Here is a 19,591-nt window from a genome sequence, read left to right as displayed (position 1 = left end):
ACAGGAATTAAGACACAGATGTAGAGAATGGACTTAAGGACATGGGGAGGGGGAAGGGTAAGCTGGGACGAAGTGAGAGAGTGGCATGGACATATATATACTACCAAATGTAAAATAGATAGCTAGTGGGAAGCAGCCACATAGCACAGGGAGATCAGCTCGGTGCTTTGTGTACACCTAGAGGGGTAGGATAGGGAGGGTGGGAGGGAGACGCAAGAGGGAGGGGATATGGGGATATATGTATACATATAGCTGATTCACTTTGTTATACAGCAAAAACTAACACAACATTGTAAAGCAATTATACTACAATAAAGATGTTAAAAATAAAATAAAATAAAATAAAATCAGCCTTTTAAAAAAAAGAGTAAAGAGCAGACATAGAGAACAGACTTGTGGATGATGAGGGGTAGGAAGGTGGGGGGAGGGATGAATTGGGAGTTTGGGATTAGCAGATGCAAACTTATGTATAGGGTGGACAAACAACAAGCTCCTACTGTATAGCATGGGGAACTGTATTCAGTATCCTGTGATAAATGATAATGGAAAAGAATATGAAAAAGAATTATATATGTATAACTGAACCACTTTGCTATACAGCAGAAATTAACACAGCATTGTAAATCAACTGTACTTAAGTAAAATTAAAAAATATATATGGACAAGAACCCTGAGCCATATGTGGGTACAAACTTCCACATGAGCACATAAGTGCAATGCTGCATGTGTCCAGAACCTACTGTGTATATAAACCTGTTTCCTTTTTGTGTTTCCTTTTTCCTCTGATACTAGAGGATTGGTGTCCATGCATTCTTCCATGTATTCAACACACTTATTGAACTCCCGTTGTATATTTTATGGGGAATCCCGTATTAAGCACTTGAAGAAGAAAATGTAAATTAATCATAAATCCTGCCTTCATGGTGCTTATTAAAATATTGTAATTAAAATATTATTCAATAGTATTAGAATTTTATAAAATATAAGGGAGAAAGTGATGCACCATAAGAATGGCACAGATAAAATACAAGCAGCTCTCTTAGGAGAGGGATTCCTTTCACCTAAGAGAATTGGAAAGACTTCATGAAAGAGTTAACATTTGAAATGGGCCTTTGGTGTGTCGTGGACATGTGGAGTTCAGACAAGAGCATCAACAAAGTCTCTGAGCAGAAACTCACAGGTTATATACAGGGAACAGAAAGGAGTTCAGTTTGGCTTGATGACAGAGAATAGGAACTGGAAGGGTAGAAAATGGTGAAGAGATTAAGGCCAAACCTTGGATTCCTTGAGTGCCAAGGTAAAGAGTCTAAGATTTATTCTTTAAGCAAAAAGGAACCACTAAAGTTTTTGAATTGAGGAGTGAATTGCTCAGAGCTTGTTAAAACTGTCTTTAAAAATGAGAGTAAATAGGTGCTTAGTGAGAAGCCTCTGGATGTCTTAGTTTGGGCTGCTGTAACAAGATACCATAGAACCAGTGACTTAACAGAAATTTATTACCCACAGTTCTGGAGTCTGGGAAGTCTGAGATCAGGGTACCAGCATCGTCAGCTTCTGGTGAGGGTTCTCTTCCTGGTTTGCAGATGGCTGTCTTCTTGCTGTGTCCTCACAGGGTGGAGAGCAGGGAAAGAGGAAGCATGTTCTCTTGTCTCTCTTATAAAGGCACTAATCACTTTCATGAGGGCCCCACCCTCATGACCTAATTACCCCCCAGAGGCCCCACCTCCTAATACCATCCCACTGGGGGCTAGGGTTTCAACATATATGTTTGAGGGGGACACAGTCCATAATGCTGGTGAAGAAGGTTCATGAGTTCTTAGTGTTTGGGTCACATGTAGTATGTCGACTGCTTGGTGACCTTAAAAAAAACCTTATTTTCAGGCTCTGTGAGTTGCTCCATATCTAGCCTTCGTTGAAGTGAAATTTTTGTCACTGAGTTCCCTTGGAGGGAATGTGTACTTGGATCCACGGGTACTGAGACTTGTTAAACTTGGCTAGAGCTGGCTGGGGTCTTTCACCAGGTGTCCTAAACAGTGGAGTATCTCGGTGTGTCATGGTTATACATAAGCAGTGTTCTCAATTAACACTAGAGCAATGCATATGCACACGATTCTCTTTTGTAAATCAATCACCATAATAGCATCATGCTCAGCCCTCATATTCCAACGCGCTACCTTGAATGGGAGACTGTGGGCATGTCAGAAATTGCATACAGCCAATCGTGTATACCCCCCAGCCATAGCCAGTAATGAGCTATTCTTGCCAGCATACCAGTAAGAGCCTTGTGGCTTATAAATTAACTTAAAGTCTTTGTGGTATGATTTTTATAGAGCCTTCTATGTGCTTTTTAATTTTATTCATGAATAAAATGTTAATAAGGAAGGAAATGAGATGAAGAAAACATCCCCATGGGTATGTGTTGTCCTTGTGAACACTCTCCCATAGGGGTGAAATCATTTTTGTCACTGTTGGAATCTTAAAAGACTTATCAAATATTGATTGAGTGCATTGTGTGTTCCCAGGCACTGAGCTGACCCTCTGTGTGCTTTGTCACCAATTAATCCTCACCTCAATCCCGAGAGGCAGGTAATTACTGTTTTCCTCAATTGTCAGGAGAATCAGAGAGGTTGGGAACCTGCTCAGGGTCTCAGCTGTGAGTGGTAAAGCCAGAATTCACACTCAGCTCTGCCAGATGCTAGGGCTTGAGCACTTAACCCCTTCAGTATCCTGAAACCTCAGTTGCAATTTTACTTGTTCTGCCACAATACAAAACAAAACGCCAGTCTTTTTCAAAGGAGAAATGTTAACTTGTGTTCCCTGTAATCACCTATACTTTTGAAAATAGACCCTAATATTGGAAAGTCAGATCATGGTGGCTTTGAAGACTAGACCCAGTGTCTTAGGAATGATTTTTTTTTCTTTTTTTACTTCTGCCAACCAACAGGCTTTGTTCAGGGCTTTCCAAGTCCCAGACACTGTGGCAGGAAAGGCTGTGTCTTCTCCACTGGAAGCCTTCTTTGACCCAGATGGTCTCTCCTCCCTCCTGCTCTTGCCTCTTATGGCAGCTGTCATGTCACATTTTAACCACCAGAGGAGAGGGAAGGCTGTCCCAAAGGATCCCTATGTAAGTGTACCTTCAAAGGCCTACTTAAAATTAATTCACTTACAACAAAGACCAAAATTTCAAGTAAGAATGGGGAGAAAGGGATTTGATTAGAACTTTATCTTGAAAGACAGTACTAAAAAATTACAAACATAAGCTTAGTTTATCTTTTGACTAACAACATGTTGGTTATAATTTCATCTATATGTGAATTCTTAGAGAAGAAGTATTTTTTCATTCATTTTATTGAAGTATAGTTGATTTACAACATTGTGTTAATTTCTGCTGCACTGAAAAGTGATTTTTATGCATATATATTCTTTTTCATATTCTCTTCCACTATGGTTTATTACAGGATATTGAATATAGGTTCCCTGTCCCTGATCCCAGTAGGACCTTGTTGGTTGTCCATCCTATATATAATAGTTTGCATCTGCTAATCCCAAACTTCCAATCCATCCCTCCCTCCCTCTCTCTCCCTCTCGGCAACCACAAGTCTGTTTTCTATGTCGGTAAGTCTGTTTCTGTTTTGTAGATAAGTTCATTTGAGTCATATTTTACATTCCACATATGTGATATCATATGATATTTATCTTTCTCTTTCTGACTTACTTCACTTAGTATGATCATCTCTAGGTCCATCCATGTTACTGCAAATGGCATTATTTCATTCTTTTTTGTGGCTGAGTAGTATTCCATATACATGGAATGGTATGGTACATACCACATATAAGTACCACATCTTCTTTATCCATTTATCTGTCAGTGGACATTCAGGTTGTTTCCATGTCTTGGCTATGGTGAATATTGCTGCTATGAACATAAGGGTGCATGTATCTTTTTGAATTATAGTTTTGTCTGGATATATGCCCGGGAGTGGGATTGCTGGATCATATGGTAGCTCTATTTTTATTGTTTTAAGGAACCTCCATACTGTTTTCCATGGTGACTGCACCAATTTACATTCCCATAAACAGTGTAGGAGGGTTTCCTTTTCTCCACACCCTATTCAGCATTTGTTATTTGTAGAGTTTTTAATGATGGTGGCACCTCACAGTAGTTTTGATTTGCATTTCTCTAATAATTAGTGATGATGAGGATCTTTTCATGTGCCTGTTGGCCATCTGTATGTCTTCTTTGGAGAAATGACTATTTAGATTTTCTACCCATTTTTCAGTTGGGTTGTTTGTTTTTTTGTTATTGAGTTGTATGAGCTTAGAAGAGAAGTATTGACTTGGGGAGTTGTAATTTTTCTCAAAAAAAGTCATTGAATCATACAATAGAAGAACTGCCTTCAATTCACACGTGACTTGCGCAGCATGATCAGAAACAGTCCTTTCAATCATAAAGAGGACCATTTCAGCAAAAATATTTAAAGACTGTTTTCCCAAGGGCCTCTCCTTATTATCAGATGTTCTGATCATGCTCTTTTAAAGCACCTCTAACATTGTCATCCTTCCATTTTTCTCTTAATTGTTAACTGGTGTAACTCTACCAACTTTTCAGTGGTCCATAGTGGGTTTGAGCAGTTCTCCAACTTTGCCACCTTCAACTTTCTGAGTTTCTGCTTTTTCTTTATTTATTTTTGCAGTATTTGCACTTCTACTCTGCAGTGCAGTTGCTGTTTTGTTTTGGTTTTGCCTAGAAATGCCAGATGGTCCCAACAGTCAACAGAGAGCAGCTGACAAGACATGGACCAGGTAGATGCTAGTGTTTTGGAGGGAGGCCGTTAAGGTGGACACTAGCCTTGCGAGTAGTCGGCTCCTTAGTGGCTGTTTTTATGTTATGGTGACTTTTATTTTTCTCAGGGACTCAGAGACATTGCTATGGAGGACACACTGCATTTGTTTGTGGGTCTGTCTGCCCTGCTAGATCAGGAGCTCCTTGGGCACAGTCAGGGATCTGGGCTCCCCAGACACTGTCTGCACTTCATGTTAAATAAATGAGTGAATGGCCCGGGTCAGACTCACTTTTTTGTGTCTTTTGACTGGAATTCCTCCAGAAGTCTTTCAAGATCCCTGTACACCTCTCCAGATCACAGCTTTGCTCTCAGTCCTGCCTCAGTCCTTAGGCCTTTCTGAAAAGAACGCTGCCTGTGTGGAAAGAGCCAGGGACCCTTTACCCATGGTTTTGGGGTGTTCCTATTACCATCCTGTCAACTTTTCTGGGTGGTAATCTTCTCTTCATGCTGATGTCCAAGGATGAAAGAGGATTAAGGGAAAGGGAAGAGCAAACCCCCAACCCTCTAGATTTCCCACCTTAATTCAGGAAATAGTTATTAAAGTGCCTACATTGTGCTTCTTCCATGAGGACAATAGGCCAGTGGCTCACAAAGAAAATACCCTCTGGGCAGAGAGTAGGCAGTTTGTCACCAATTGGGGCTCCAGTGACTGGTCCCTGCCCTTCAGCTCATCTCTCCCTTCCCTGCAGAGCTGTGCCTCCCTCCCTGCCTCTGTTTCTAGTACCTTCCACCTCTTCCCTATCCCATCCCATCCTGCTGCATGAATACCATCCAGTTTTCAGGATTCAGCTGAAGCAATTCCTTCCCAATGTAGCATTGCTGATAGACACCCCTCCCCTTCTGCAGAGAGACACCCTCCCAACCCTGTGTCTTTATGTATGGATTCATATCCTAGCCACCTGCCGTGACACTGACTTTATGTGTCTCCTCCCACTACCTGGAAAGAGGTGGGGGACAGAACCACAACATCGCTTTCCTCTTTGTTTCCCTGGCCCAGTGCTAGGAACACAAGGAGGCACTGAAATGTCTGTTGCAGGAATAAATTAATAGTACTTATTTGTGCACTGTTTTTCTCCCCTTTGTGCATAGCCTGAAAGTTCCAGGAACTATTTGTCTCTCACCTCTACCACCAGCAGTTAGTTTCCCCAAGGAGATGTCCAGTTGGAATGAAAATGAATGATTGGCTTTCCCTTGGGATGCTCTTGCATCCTTAGGCCTAAGATCGGGACTGTCCATCTCTTGTCCTGGCATTGAAGAGCCTAAGTCTTAAGACTGACAGCTCTGCTTTGTGGAACCCCAGAGTTGTGGGAAATCTGCTGGAACATAATCTGCAGAAGACATATTGTTGAGCTTAAGGAGACCTCCTGTAATTACCAACACAGGGAATTGTTGAGTCATCTTTGAACACTACCTCCCTAGAGACACCCTGTGTGGCACTTACCTTTGTGAATTTCCAAGCCCACATTTGCTTCCCACCCTTGGTCTCATTTGCCTAAAATTGAATATCTGTTCAGTAACCCAGAAGGCATGAGACTCCAGAGAGAAATATGTAATGATAGTTTTTACTTTTTGCATCATTTTGTTGGTTAAATTTTGCCTCCAGTACATCTTTGAAATATAAAAAGTATTGTCCAATTTCTGGTTTTCTCTCCACTCTTGAGCATATAACAAGGCAGAAGTTGAATTGATGTTAACACCTTTATTTCGGCTCTATGGAGCCTGTGTCTGTCTGCTCTGAAGGTGTTTGACCTTGACTTTGTCAGCAATGGTGTGGTGGGTAGTAGGCTTCCACCAGGTAGGGTACTCTCTTGTTTGGGGACAGTTTTTGCTTTAAAGGAGCTTAGCTGGAGTTAAGGTCGGAGTCTTCGGAGGCAAAGGCCACTTCTCTAGTTCAAAATGCAGATGTAACATTCCACACATAACAGCGTAGAGGTCTTATATCAGAAAGAGGCTTACCACTGATCACTAAAAATAATGCAAGAGAGTAGTGGTTGACTGCTTTCTGTGCAAGTTGGAAAACATGGTAAGGCTGGAAACCACATTGACATCAGTTATTCAGTAAATGTTTACTGGGTGCCTACTGTTTACAAGACCCAAGGCTAGGTACTTGGATTATAAAGATGAGTAAGACGAGCCCTCGGGAGAGTTCTTGGGAGAGTGGAGGCAGACACATAAATAGATAATTACAAAACCCAAAACACGCCATCAGGGGAGAATGGTACCTTGAATAGAGTCTGAGAAAGCTTCAGCAAGATGAGCGCTTTCGAAGGAGAGAACAAGGGAGAGCTCTCTAGGTGGAGGTCAGTAACGGCACATGCAAACAGAAGGAAGCACAAGGGGTCTCATTTGCATGCAGAAGGCTAGGGCATGAGTGTCTGAGGGGAAGTGCCTCCTGATAGAGGCTGGTGTGGGTCCCCTGAGAACCTCAGTGAGAACAGTGCCCACCAAAGTCACATTTGTGCCTCTTCTCCGGTGTCCCGTGGTGGACGCCTGGCACTGGTCATCGAGCCTTACTGTGGCGTCTGACCTGCCTCTTCTGCATCCCAGCCTGCTCTCCAGATAATCTGTCTTCTCACATCATCCAGAGATGACCTGGTGCTCACAACATTGCAAAGACTCCATTTTCAGAAGACTTGCAACAGAAAATAATTAGAGAAATAGGCGCTGTGGGATACTTTGGGAGCATTTTTTTAAAAAATGAAGGTGATATACATGGCTCTCAAACCAAGCAATTAAAGAAAAAGCAGCTGCTCTAGCTTCCCCAGGGACTAGACCTTTAAAATTTTTGTGACAGAGAAAATTACTTGGGGAAAAATAGACATAAATATCTAAGGAAGCTCTTCAAATTTGAAAAACTGGGAAAATTTGAAGGCATTAAATTCTCATGAAAACTTTACATTAATTTTGAGTAGGCCAGACATAGAGCTAACTCAGCAAGTCCCCACCAACTCTCCTGGGTGCCGAATGAAAAATTCTGTGTGTTCTTTTTAAAGGCACACAGGGCATCTTTCTTGTGTCCAGGGACCGTGGGGCTTGGGTACTTTGTGTCTGATGTTACCCTAATGCTCATCTTCTTGACTCAACTGCGGAGCAGCTGATTTCTGCATGTGAGTGTTGAAGAGGCTCATTGGTCCTCACCTCCCTGCTCAGAATCAGGTATATCGGCTCATGGGAAACAAATCCAGGCTTCACAGCAATAGAATGGGATGGTACCACATCTGTGTGCATAATACTGCATTTCACCACATCACGCTTCAGTTCATTTGGTGTCTCCTGTAATTAAGACTCTTTGGAAAGGATTTATTGTTTTTATGATTTCACACAGTGCTTGCTGGGGCCCCCCTTGTATGTGAACGTGCCCCCTCCCTTCCTGAGCACCACTGCTCTGTGGAACATTCTCCCTTCCCACGCAGAGGTGTATTACTGATGTCTCTGCCTCCGCTTCCCCGTGAGGTTCAGTCTCCAGAGGTCAGAAGCAGGTTCAAGCTACTGCTCGTGTGATCTTGCTTTCTTTACCCAGAACCTACCTCTCCTCACTCACAGCCCCAGGCTTTCCTGAGAGAATAGGGTCCTTGACTGGGTTCGGTTTTCTGCCTTCTATCAAACATCACCAGCAGACTGTGAAGCTGCATGTTCTTCCTCTCAGAGGACCATGGCTACAGAATTCTTAAGCATCCCTGTGGCTCACCTGAAGGTTCTCTTCATCCCCCCCCCCAGATTTCAGGAGCGTGCAGAAATGTTTGGGAATCAGCTGGGGAGGGTTTTCAGCACCTGCACTATTTCCATCCCTGTGCTTGTTTTCTTTCTTTGGTCGTTCAATCAGCAGGGCTTTAAGGGCGCTGGCCTGGAGCTTCAAATCCATTCAAGCAGGACCGGCACAGGGAGCCTGAACCCATCACCGAGCTGGGGACTGTGCTTTCCAAACCTTTCCTGTGCCTTATTTTTAAACATACCATTTAACAAAGAATTCTTTAACTCTTCTAAGAGTATCCAAGGTAACGTTTTTTGGATGCCGAAATATCTCTGTGTTTTCAGTGGCCTCTGGATTATATCAGAAAAAATATTTCACAGGTGGTGTGGTTTCCAGTCATCGAAATCAGTCCCAGCTGCCTCTTTAAAAATTCATGTTTTAATTTTTCCTTTTCCTTTCAGGTAATCTTGGGCAGGTGATTTTATAAGACATTTAGCACCCAAAGTCTTTGTTTCCCTCCGTAAGAAAAATGTTTTAAAAACGGAAACATTTGAGTATCACTATTAGCTTTATTCACCTAGGGCTTTAAGTTTGATATTCAACTTTTGCGATGTTTAAACACTTGGCCTAAGGTGGGGGGCCGGGTGAGGCTGAACTGTAAGGGCTCCTTTGAAAACAGGGCAGGAATTTAACGAAAGCTTGACAAATCCAAGCCTTCTACGTACATTTGGCAGTTCCTTTCCAAGGAAGTTTTCTCACTGCTGAAATGTTCTTCAGCTGCGTGCGCCTCTCTCTCCCGCAAGGCTGGGCGGTTCCCCCAGGCCCTCACTATGCGATGCTCACTGTGTTTTCCTCTGCTGTCTGTGTTCCAGTCCCCGTCTCCTGGCAGTTCCTCACCCCTGGGTGCAGAGTCTTCGAGCACACCCCTTCATCCCAGTGACCCCACGGAAGCCTCCACAAATAAAGAGGTAGGGTACCGTTTTGTTTCAAAAACCATCAGCCCGTTATGTCGTATTCTGCTTCTGGTTTGTGCTTTCTCCAGCCTCCAACAGAGCTGCTCACCCAGATTACCCTGCGGAGAAAAATTCTCATCTCTCCAGCGGGGAATTCGGTGATAAAGCCATGCCAACCAATTTGACAGCCGCTAGCCACAGGTGTCTATTTTAATCCATAAATAAAATGAAAAAGTCACTTCCTCAGGCACACTAGCCACATTTCAAGGGCTCAGTTGCCACACGTGACTAGTGGCTATTGTACTGGAAGCAGAGATTACTGAACATTGCCATGACTGCAGAAGGTTCTCTTGGACTTGGGACATCAAAAGCTCTGTTTAGCAGCGTCCTTCCTAGAGGTGCTATGAGCCTCAGTGCCATGGCATTACAGTTGCTGTGTGGTTTGGGAAATGGGCTGGTTTCTTAAAACCTGATTTATTTCAGGCCCAAGTGAAATATCTTTCATGACAACAGGATGACTGCTTGTCCTGGCTTACCTGGGGAGGTTCCGGTTCACAACTGTTGTCCCAGCAGTACACCTGGTGAGCACCCCTTCTCACTTTTTAAAGCAGCAGTGCTGTCCAGGAGAACTTTCTGTGATGCAGGGAATGTTTTACTTTTGGACTGTCCCATGTGGTAGACACTGCCACATGTACCTAGCAAGCCCTTGAGGTGTGGCTAGCGGCACTGAGGAAATGAATTTTGCATTTTATTCCATTTAAATGAACTTAAATAGCTGTGTGTGGCTAGGGGCTGCTGGACAGTGCAGCCTTAAAGTGTCCCTTTGGACAGCAAATCGTATGGTCACCCTACTGATGGAGGCCATGCTGAGCTCTGGCAGAGAATATTTAAGAGAGAAGATGCTGCTTGCTCCCACTAAGGGTTCCGGGGCTAGAAACGGGCAGGTGTTTTTCCCCTGAGAGGGAGCCATTGCCCTCTCCAGCACCTGTTGTCCTTTTACACCTGACTAACTGCTACCCTCACCTACTTAGGACCTAGCATCAGGTAAACACTGGCCTGCACCATCGTCTGTGTGTGGGCTCAGCTCATTCTAAATATAGATGCTGCCTAATCAACACTGAGGACATGCGTTAAAGAGCTAAACCACATAATGAATGATTGTCTCATTTTTCCTTCCTTTTGCTAATAATTTTCCATTAAATTCAATGCAAGAAAGCGATCTCCATTTTAACCTGAGTGGCAGATCGCTTCTAAAAGGAGTCTTAGTTAAAATTTACCCTTAAAATATCATTGAATTCACATACGTTTGCCATTAAATATTCATGCAGGGGAGAAGTATTTTCATTAATCTATTTATATTAAACCAAACAAACATAAGGAGACCTTCTCTGAAATGGCGCCAACATTAGAATTTAGATTTGAAATATGCTCTGTCCTTCTCTGGTCTTCATCAGGCCACAGGAACAGGAGTAATGGCTTACAGTTTCTGCTGGCCCTGCATCCTACAACATCACCATGTACTTTATTCATAGCACACGAATAGGTAAGAACAAATGGCAAGAAGAAAAGCCACAGTGATAATAACAGTAATGAGAGTTACCATTTCTTGAGCATTTATGGCGTTCAGGCACCAGGCCAAGCAAGTCACATAGTATCTCGTTTAATCCTTAAAATACTTCTGCGAGGTAAGAATTAATGTCCTCATTTGTTAGTGGAGGAAGCTGAGAGGTTAAGTAACTTACCTGAGGTCCCAGATCTCACATGTGGTAGGGCCAGGTTTTGAATCCAGATCTCCAGAGAGCCCAGGCTCTTAACACCAGAATCTGCTATCCCTGCGATGAAGAGTACTTGCAGGTCACACACTGAATGGACAAGGTAGCTCGTATGTTATTATTGCAGTTTTCAAGCCTCCAGGCTCTACACATGGTTTATGTGACCTCCTGGAACATCCCAAAGATTTGGCCTTTAACTTCTTGAATGTGGCTTTATTAATTCTTGAATGTTAAGGATCAACTAATGTTCATCTCTGTCCACATATGGGAAAACACAGGGCTAATCAGACATCTGAATATTCAGCATTTGATTATTCATCAGATATAATAAGCAAGTTTCTCATTTGGTACATGTTTCTGCATATCTTTAGAAATAATGATGAAAATCCTCTTTGTGTGCAATAATTAGAGACTCTTTCGTTTCACAAAACTCTTTAAAAAAAAATTTACTACCCCAGAGACTAAAGAAAGCCAGTCATGAGTTCATGAATAGAGAATAAGTGAATGTACCAAATGCCCTCCATTGTGACTCTAAATAAAACAGCAGCTTTTAGAGCCATAGACTAAAGCAATTCTTTTGTAGCTAAAATCTAAATCTAATAGCCCAAGAAAATATAAATATAAATTGGCTTCTTGGTTGTACCTGGAGGCTAAACCATTTTGATTAGATGAAGTAAAGCCCTCATTGCCCATAGATGCTGAGGGCAAGGACAGGGAAATGGTTGGGGAATAATTATCTAAAAGTCTTTGGCTCTTATGAAGAAGCTAGCTTTCATCTGCATACCATGAAGTTACGGATTTTTTTCCTTAAAGCAACAGAGTTTAAGCCAACAGGCACTCAGCTGGGCCTATCTTCTCACTTGAGTAAATGGAAAGTAAAATTAATGTGAAGCACCATTGAAATTGGAGTCCTCTTTTCTCCTATCCACATAATCTTGGCTTTCACTAGGTGTGCATCTTTCCATAAATGCATTAGCAGCCAGTAACTTTTCGATCCTGGTGATCTTGTGTCCTTAGTTTCTTTAAAGGTGATCCTTTCTGAAACCAGAAACCCACCCTCTTTGGTGTGAGGAACCATTTCATCCCAGTGAGCACATCTACAGCAGGTTTACTGAGATTGATCTGCATTGTGTATTGTGTGATTAGTGTTGAATTCCTGTCATTGTCCTGGATTGAGTTTAGAGTCTTAAAATGGTTTCTTTGACTGCCTCCAATTTTTCACATAACAATTAACACTAATATTTTTTAGAATGTTGTGCAAATATTAACTAATTAATCATTCCTTAGCCATTCCCATCTTCCAAGTGAAGAGCACTGTATAAAGTGCTGTGATATGGAGTTGTTTCCCGTGATATCCCAGCCATCATCCAGGGCCCTTCGGTCTTCAAGTCCACTAGGCACCTCAGAGTATACCATCAATTCAAGTCAACCTACTGAGCAGCTATGTTGTACTAGATAGTCTTGTTCTGAAATGATCACCTAACACCTGGTAGATTGTTAGCAATGAAAATCTTTAGGTTTTCTAAAGATAACCCTTGGCCATGCAAACCCTGAATTTGCCCATTTTAGGGACTCTTGTCTTTTACATTAGCTCTCCACTCTGCTGTAATGCTCTCATCACCCTGCCCTAGACATACCAGCTGCAAATTCTGTCACTGGTTGGAGCAGGAATTAATTACCTATTCTTATTCCACTGAGAGTTAACTCTAGGACATTTGCTTGTGAAAGGAACCAAGTGGTAAGTAACTGCTCCTCTGAGAGCTAGCATTGAAACTGCCATCCAGTCAGGTTCTAGAAGGTTTCTAGCTGATTATATCCACTTCCAAGGATGCTTTGGGAGACTGACCTTTGCTATGAGGTTTTACTTAGTATAAGAAATTCCAGGGTTTTTAAATTACCTCTTTGTTTATTGGGTTCTTATTTTAAGGTAACACAATAATAACTTATGTAATGGATTTTTTAAACTAAAATACATCAGTAAGGGATGAAAGGAAGAGATAAAAACTGTAGCAATCATTTTTAGCACAGTTAGAGATCAGTGCAGCAAAGACATTAAGTGGAATAAAATTCTCAAAGGGAATTCTTAATTTTAGCATATAATCATTTCACTGGTGCCTTTACTAATCAGCAGTTTCTCACTTAGACACCCAGATTCTTAAGAATACAAATTGAGTCCTTTTTATTGCTATTACTGATTATGAATTTTGGTCCATGGGTTATTTTTTAAGATGACAGACATCTCTCTGATTGTAGAATGTAGGATTTTTAGATTATCTAAAATATGAATGGGTGGTTCTGGGCTTTGGGTAACCTTTAATAATAAATGCATATGTTTATTCATGCTTCACTTTTTGTAGCCAAAAATGGTTGACAACTGGTTAATATCTGTCATTGGTGATGTATTTATTTTTCATGTTGCACGAATGGCTGTGTTAATGCATTTTTCATCATGCTTTGCCCTTTTTGAAACCTCTTTGTCTTAATTACAGTCAAGAAAAAGCTTGGCTTCATTCCCAACCTACGTCGAAGGTAAGAGCTGAGAAGGAAATATTGAACACCGAGTCATTCATGAATCTTCTAGCATTTTAGGTATTGGAAGCCCTGGGCTGTAAGACGATAGTGGGGAAAAAAGACCACAAAGTCACCTATTCTCAGTCTTAAGTCTTAGAATCTTAGACTAAAACAGCAATAGCCGTGAACCTCTCAAAGACCCTCCTCCCTGCCTTTGCTGATTCTGTCCAGGAGACTCTGAGGCTGGGGTGAGGCTGGGGGCTTTGCCCAGCCTAGAACTGGCCATATTGGATCTAAAACCCAAGTCTCCTTATCTCTAGTCCAGTATATCTCTTGCATCCATCAAGGCCCATTCAAGTGGGAATGATGTTTAACTAAGGGAGAAATTTTGCTCTTCATTTAAAAAATAAATAAATAAAAAGACCTTCCCAGTAATTCCCGTCTCTTGCTTGGATGACCTAGTGATAGTAACATTTATCAAGCTCTTTCTTACTGTCTGCCAGGTACTGTTCTAAGCACTTTCTGTGTAATAACTAATTGAATCCTCACGTTGATCTTGTGAAGTGGGTTTTATCATTATCCCCATGTTATGCATGAGAGATCTGAGTCATGCAGGGGGTGAGCAACCTTCCCAAGATCCCACAGTTAGAGTAGCAGAGACAGGCTGGGAACCAGAAGTCTGACTCCACCATTCTCCCTGTAATCAATATCCGATGCAGTGCCTTTGTTTTCTGCCACACAAATGTTGATATTATGCAGGTCCTATGGATTCTGGCAATTTGCTTGTAGTTTGGTGTTCCTGGCAATATCTTGTCACCTAGTTTTGTTGTAAATATATTCCAGTGGTTTTTGGTTTCCCTATCTAGTTTCTTTGTTTTAGGTGGTGATTAAGAGAGAATTAAAAACTATGCTACTACTACCATCTTCTTAGAATCCTCCAAAGTAATTTTTTAACGCTAAACAAATTATGTAAATTTTTGTCTAACACCCTCCTCTGACTTCTCAATTCATTTACGATAAAATTACAATTTATTAACCTGAAAAAAAAATATCTGATGCAGGACTGCCACACATGGTTGTGCAGGTTGTTCACTGCACAAATGTATCCTGTCAACAGGCCTGGTGGGGCCAAAACTCAATCCAGGCTAGACATCCCAGCTTGAGGTCAGGCCACACCACTGGAGCGTGCTACTGATCCTCTACCAGGGAGGATAGCAGATGATTTGGGGGGCAGGGTAGACTGTCATTTCCTTGAAGGAGGATTTTCTGGGGGCCAAAAGATGCCCAGACATCGTGTCTAGCCTTTGGATCCTGTGCATGAACAGTTGGTGTGTTCCACTGCCCAAGAATGAATTACCTGGATTCAGAAACCTACCTGAACCCTTGGGCCTGAAGCCCAGGACAAGCTCATAGGTTTGGTTGTTACTCAGGTTTCTTTCTTGAGTAACTAGGAAATTATTTCCACCATCTTTGCAAAGCTCCAAAACTCCACAAGAGTACCTCGGGGAGTTTTCAGAAGTTGACTATTTCAGGATAGTCAAAACTATTCTTCATATCCATTCCTCTAGGCCCAGAGATTTTCAAGCTCGGCATTAACAGGAGCGTGAAGATATAACGTGTGTGCTCGTTCACCCACAGAGCAACATAAAGGCATCACTGAAAAGGAAAACCTGCAATTCTTTGACTTAGGACCATTATAACTTTAATTTTTTTAACTTGTAAAAAATACACTAGCACTGAGCCTGAAATGAACTTATGAAATTCGGGCTGTTTTTTGTGAGTGTAATACCATGACATTTGATTCTAGTCAGTTTCCCCAGAGTATAATTGACATAAGATCATATCTCAAATATATATTTGTTTAGGTCCAATATTTCTGTCTCTTGGCTGCCTGACATTTATACAGTCACTTAAATATTATCTGGATTGCTCTTAAACATATCTGCATATCCATACTCATTATGATTAAAGAAGGACCCTTTCCAGTAAATAGAGCTAAATCCACTGATGAATATATTGATATTGGAAGTCCCATTGAGAAGATGTTGCATTTTTGTTATTCTTTTAACATTCATTATTTTCACAAAATAAATGGAAGCTTTTTAAAAGTTGCTATTCCAGGTGAGACCTTTTTCTCCTCAATACCGGGCTGTCAGAAATGATTATGTAACATTATAAATCTGTCACTGGAATTTATGAGAGAAGACTGATAATCTCTTACTTTTTACAAGGCATAGTGTGGATCCAAACTTGTCCATGCATTATTTTAGTTTGACAGTGCTTCCCTGCTATATACCTAAAGTTGTACATTGTAAATAACCTGCATCCTTCTCACATCTATAAAAGCTTCAGGGTAGGAAGGGTGTAGCTGTTGAGAAGCATGTAAGTGACTGGTGTGTGGTGGAGGCAGCTTTGGCTGTGTACCACTCAGTGTTTATCCAGAGTCTTTCTCAGAAAGATTGAGAATCAGAAAACTAACAGGTTTCCTGGCTTAATTACTACACACACGCTTTGTGAAGGCCTTTCCTAAAACATTGTTAAATTTCTTTTTTTCCACCACCAACTTGGTTTTAGGAAAATGAATAGATTACTTTAAGGCTGTATCCTGATAAGTAGCTTATCGTGGGAAGCAGCTGTTTAAGCTCAAGATGAGCTGGATGTGTAAGGATAAAGATAAAAACCATTTCAGATTAGCTCTCCAAGAGGAAAAAGCAAATTGTTTCCATTTCAAATTATCTAATTTAAGACCCTGAGGTTTTAACAGTGGGTTAAAAAGTATATTTTAGTCTTTCCAAATATGGTGTTCAAGCCAAGGAAAATACATATGTTTTCACTGCAGAATTAAAACGCCTTTCTTAGCGCATCTGTTGTAAAGTTACATATTATTCCAAAACATGTTTTAATTTCCAGTCGGGTTTACAGGTGATTGTGCTTAGAATCAGATGCCCCCATTTTAAATATTTAAAACTAAGGTTTGATTTAAAAGGCTGGTGAATGAGAACAGAAAATTCCAGTTTTCCTTGGAATTGATATGTACGTGGACGCAGGCCGGGAACATTATAGCCTGTAAGTCAGCAAGGTTAGCAGCATGAGACCGTGGCTTTAGGGTAATGTTACCTCTCTTGCAGATTTCAGGTTAGAGGCTATTTTGGGAATCCAAACATTTGGCAACAAATACTCATTTTTCTGATTTATAAAATTTGTTTCCCCCATTATGGATAAAATAGAAGGGGGCGATATGCATGGGTGGCGAGTAAAGGAACTGCTGTAAAATGAGTTTTTCTACTGCTCACCTAACCATTTGTCCAGCAAACATTTATTTGAAACCCACTGGGTGACAGACACTGACTAGACACAGGAGAGCCAGAGATGACTGTGACATGCTCTTTGTCCCAAAGAGCTCGCAGTCTAACAGGCAAAACAACATCTTTTATCACTGAATTTTATGTTTCATGTTTAAATAAATATGCACATTGTTTCTCACAATAAATGGACTGGGTGAAATAAGCTACTCTAAGAAGAAATTGTTCCTGCTATTTGCAAATGAGGGCTGAGTGAAGGTAGACCAGAGAAATGCTCTAGACTCGCAGGTTGATGTACCTGCTCAGGGGTCTCTGGGACTGGCCCACCTGTGCTGGAGGTGAGCGGCGGGGGAGAGGTGGTGTGATCGGGGGTTTAGCGTGGCTTCACTCACCACCGCGGCTCTGTGTGTTACAGTTCCTGGACCTTGTGACCCTGAGGACTTGATCGATGGAATCATTTTTGCTGCCAATTACCTTGGCTCCACCCAGCTTCTCTCAGACAAAACCCCCTCCAAAAACGTGCGCATGATGCAGGCCCAGGAAGCAGTAAGCAGGATCAAGGTGAGGGGGTGCCGTGTGCTCCGAGGGGGGCGGTGGGCACATGTGGGCACCTGAGCCGTCCGTAGTGGTCACCCCACACCTCATGTCCCGAGCTTAGAGGAGAGGAGATTGAGGTGACACAGCAGGCAATGCTTATACATGTACCTGCCAACAGTTCTAAACGGAAAAAAGATTTCCAAAGTATGCTGGAGTCCTGATGTATAAATGCTATATAATTTGGTTGTTCTTAATGGCCAGTCTTGAGGAAAAAGTGATAAGCTTTGAAAAGTTGAAAAGATGAGGAAGGATAACATTTTAAGTATTATATTTCCAATATAATATGTGAGAGCTGTATCACTGTATTTCCATGTACAGCTAGAGACCAGTGACTAAAACATCCGTGATACAGTGTGGTTCAAACTAGCTGTCATTGCATTTGAACCGGTTGATCCTGTTCAAGCTAGATTGAACTGGCTTGCTTCACCTAAAACGAGCCATTTGATCAGATCTACCCTGGCTAGTCTGAACCAAGTCAGTGCAAGGGTGACTCAGTGCAAACCAGCCATAACCTGTCTGAATCTGTCTTGTCAAGATTTAAAAGGAGCGAGCCTGTTTGATCCCTGAAGAAGCACTTTTGTCTAGTTTAAATCATTCACAACTAGTTTGAACCAGCCAGAACTGGTTTGATCCCATGGAAATGCAGAGCTCTAGAATCTCCACCACGATGCTAGTGCCACCTAGAACCATGGACAAGCCAAGGGCGACAGGGACCCTCACGGTGCCGTCATGTAATTCAAGTGCCATTAAGTGCCACCAGCACCTAGAACCCCTGAGGCTGTTTCCATGTAGAGCCACAGGCATCGCATCACCATTGAAATCAGAGCCGGGTGTTTCGAGTGAGTTGGGATATAGGTTATGACTTCCCAGATTTGGTTCTGTCTGGTGTCCATTGGTCAGAATCAACTCCCTCGTCAAGGGACCAGTCCCTTTTTCCTGTCTTCTCTCTCACACATCCCCAAGTTCCATCCTGGGCTTTGTGTGGCGTGTGGAATGAGAATCACGAGTAGAAGGCCGTACGTGAGAGTCCTTACTCTCTCCATCAAGGGAAAAATATTTCTTGAGCACTTATGTGTGCAAGGCTGCGCAAGGTCTCCTGAGGGAGGGAAAATAGTGATTTATAAAATGAGATCCTTACCCTCAAGCTCAGCAGCACAAATGAGAAGTGAATCAAGCCAGCACATGTGCAGGGGGTGCCAGAGGAGGAGAGAGGGGTGTCAGGTACTAAGGGCCACAGGAGTGCAGAGAGACCTTGAGAGATGAGATGCTGCCTGAAAGCCCAAGGGAGGGGAGAGCAGCAACCACGGAGGTCACAGAGGTCACACAGCAGGGGCCGTGCTTCTGGTCCTCCAGTCGGGGCTGATTCCCATCTTATTCACATGCCCAGGCTGTGCCATGCCCTGAATATTAAACAAGGTCAGCGCTGGCCCTTCCCTTCACTACTCATCACAGCACAGTAAGCCCACACTGCAACTTTTGATAATATTATCGACATTTTAGGAATTAGGATGTATAAGCCAGAGTAATTTACAGCTACATCTTACCCCCAGAGATGCATCTTATCCTGCGACTCCCAACAAGACAACTCCCTGACAATGTATCAAGCTGACCTTCCTGCCCTCCGCATCTTTCAGACTCAGTAATGCTGCTGGTAGAACATCAGGTTCCTGTTGAGCTGCCCATTCAAGCTTGGCCTGATTCTTTTTCACTGTCTCCGTTATCATAAAGAGGTGACATTACTACCCACAGATGTCCCCACAGCCTTCTCCATCTTAATTTAGTACCTCCCAGGCACAACGTTCAGAACAAGAACGCACAAACCTCTCTGAGAGAACAAGCTGCTTTTCAGGCATTGTCCTGCCTTATTTCATACAGAGCAGAGAACCTTAAAAACATAGTCTTTAGGGACGTACTTCTGACCCCT

The 19,591-nt window shown here is 42.2% G+C and overlaps 2 protein-coding genes across 7 annotated transcripts in view; one reads left to right on the top strand and one right to left on the bottom strand.

The window, feature by feature from the left end:
* Positions 1-19,591, top strand: part of APBA1 (amyloid beta precursor protein binding family A member 1) — a 236,509-nt gene that overhangs the window by 185,060 nt on the left and 31,858 nt on the right. For all 3 annotated transcript variants that reach the window (XM_082403661.1, XM_082403659.1, XM_082403660.1), the window contains exons 3-5: positions 9,405-9,500; positions 13,747-13,786; positions 17,486-17,631. In XM_082403661.1, the coding sequence (XP_082259787.1) occupies positions 9,405-9,500; positions 13,747-13,786; positions 17,486-17,631 (282 nt within the window). The remainder of the gene's footprint in view (positions 1-9,404; positions 9,501-13,746; positions 13,787-17,485; positions 17,632-19,591) is intronic.
* LOC309634101 (uncharacterized protein) overlaps positions 1-19,591 on the bottom strand; it is a 76,303-nt gene that overhangs the window by 26,097 nt on the left and 30,615 nt on the right. The window contains exon 3 of one of the 4 annotated variants that reach the window (XM_082403702.1): positions 1,502-1,602. The exons of the other annotated variants lie outside the window; for them this stretch is intronic. The gene's annotated coding sequence lies outside the window, so the exon portion shown is untranslated. The remainder of the gene's footprint in view (positions 1-1,501; positions 1,603-19,591) is intronic. 4 annotated transcript variants of the gene reach the window in all.

This window comes from Balaenoptera borealis (assembly GCF_965194805.1).
Source record: "Balaenoptera borealis genome assembly, chromosome: 8".
Lineage (NCBI taxonomy): Eukaryota > Metazoa > Chordata > Mammalia > Artiodactyla > Balaenopteridae > Balaenoptera > Balaenoptera borealis.
The sequence above is the reverse complement of the archived record's forward strand: the minus strand, read 5'-3'. Positions and strand labels throughout refer to the sequence as shown.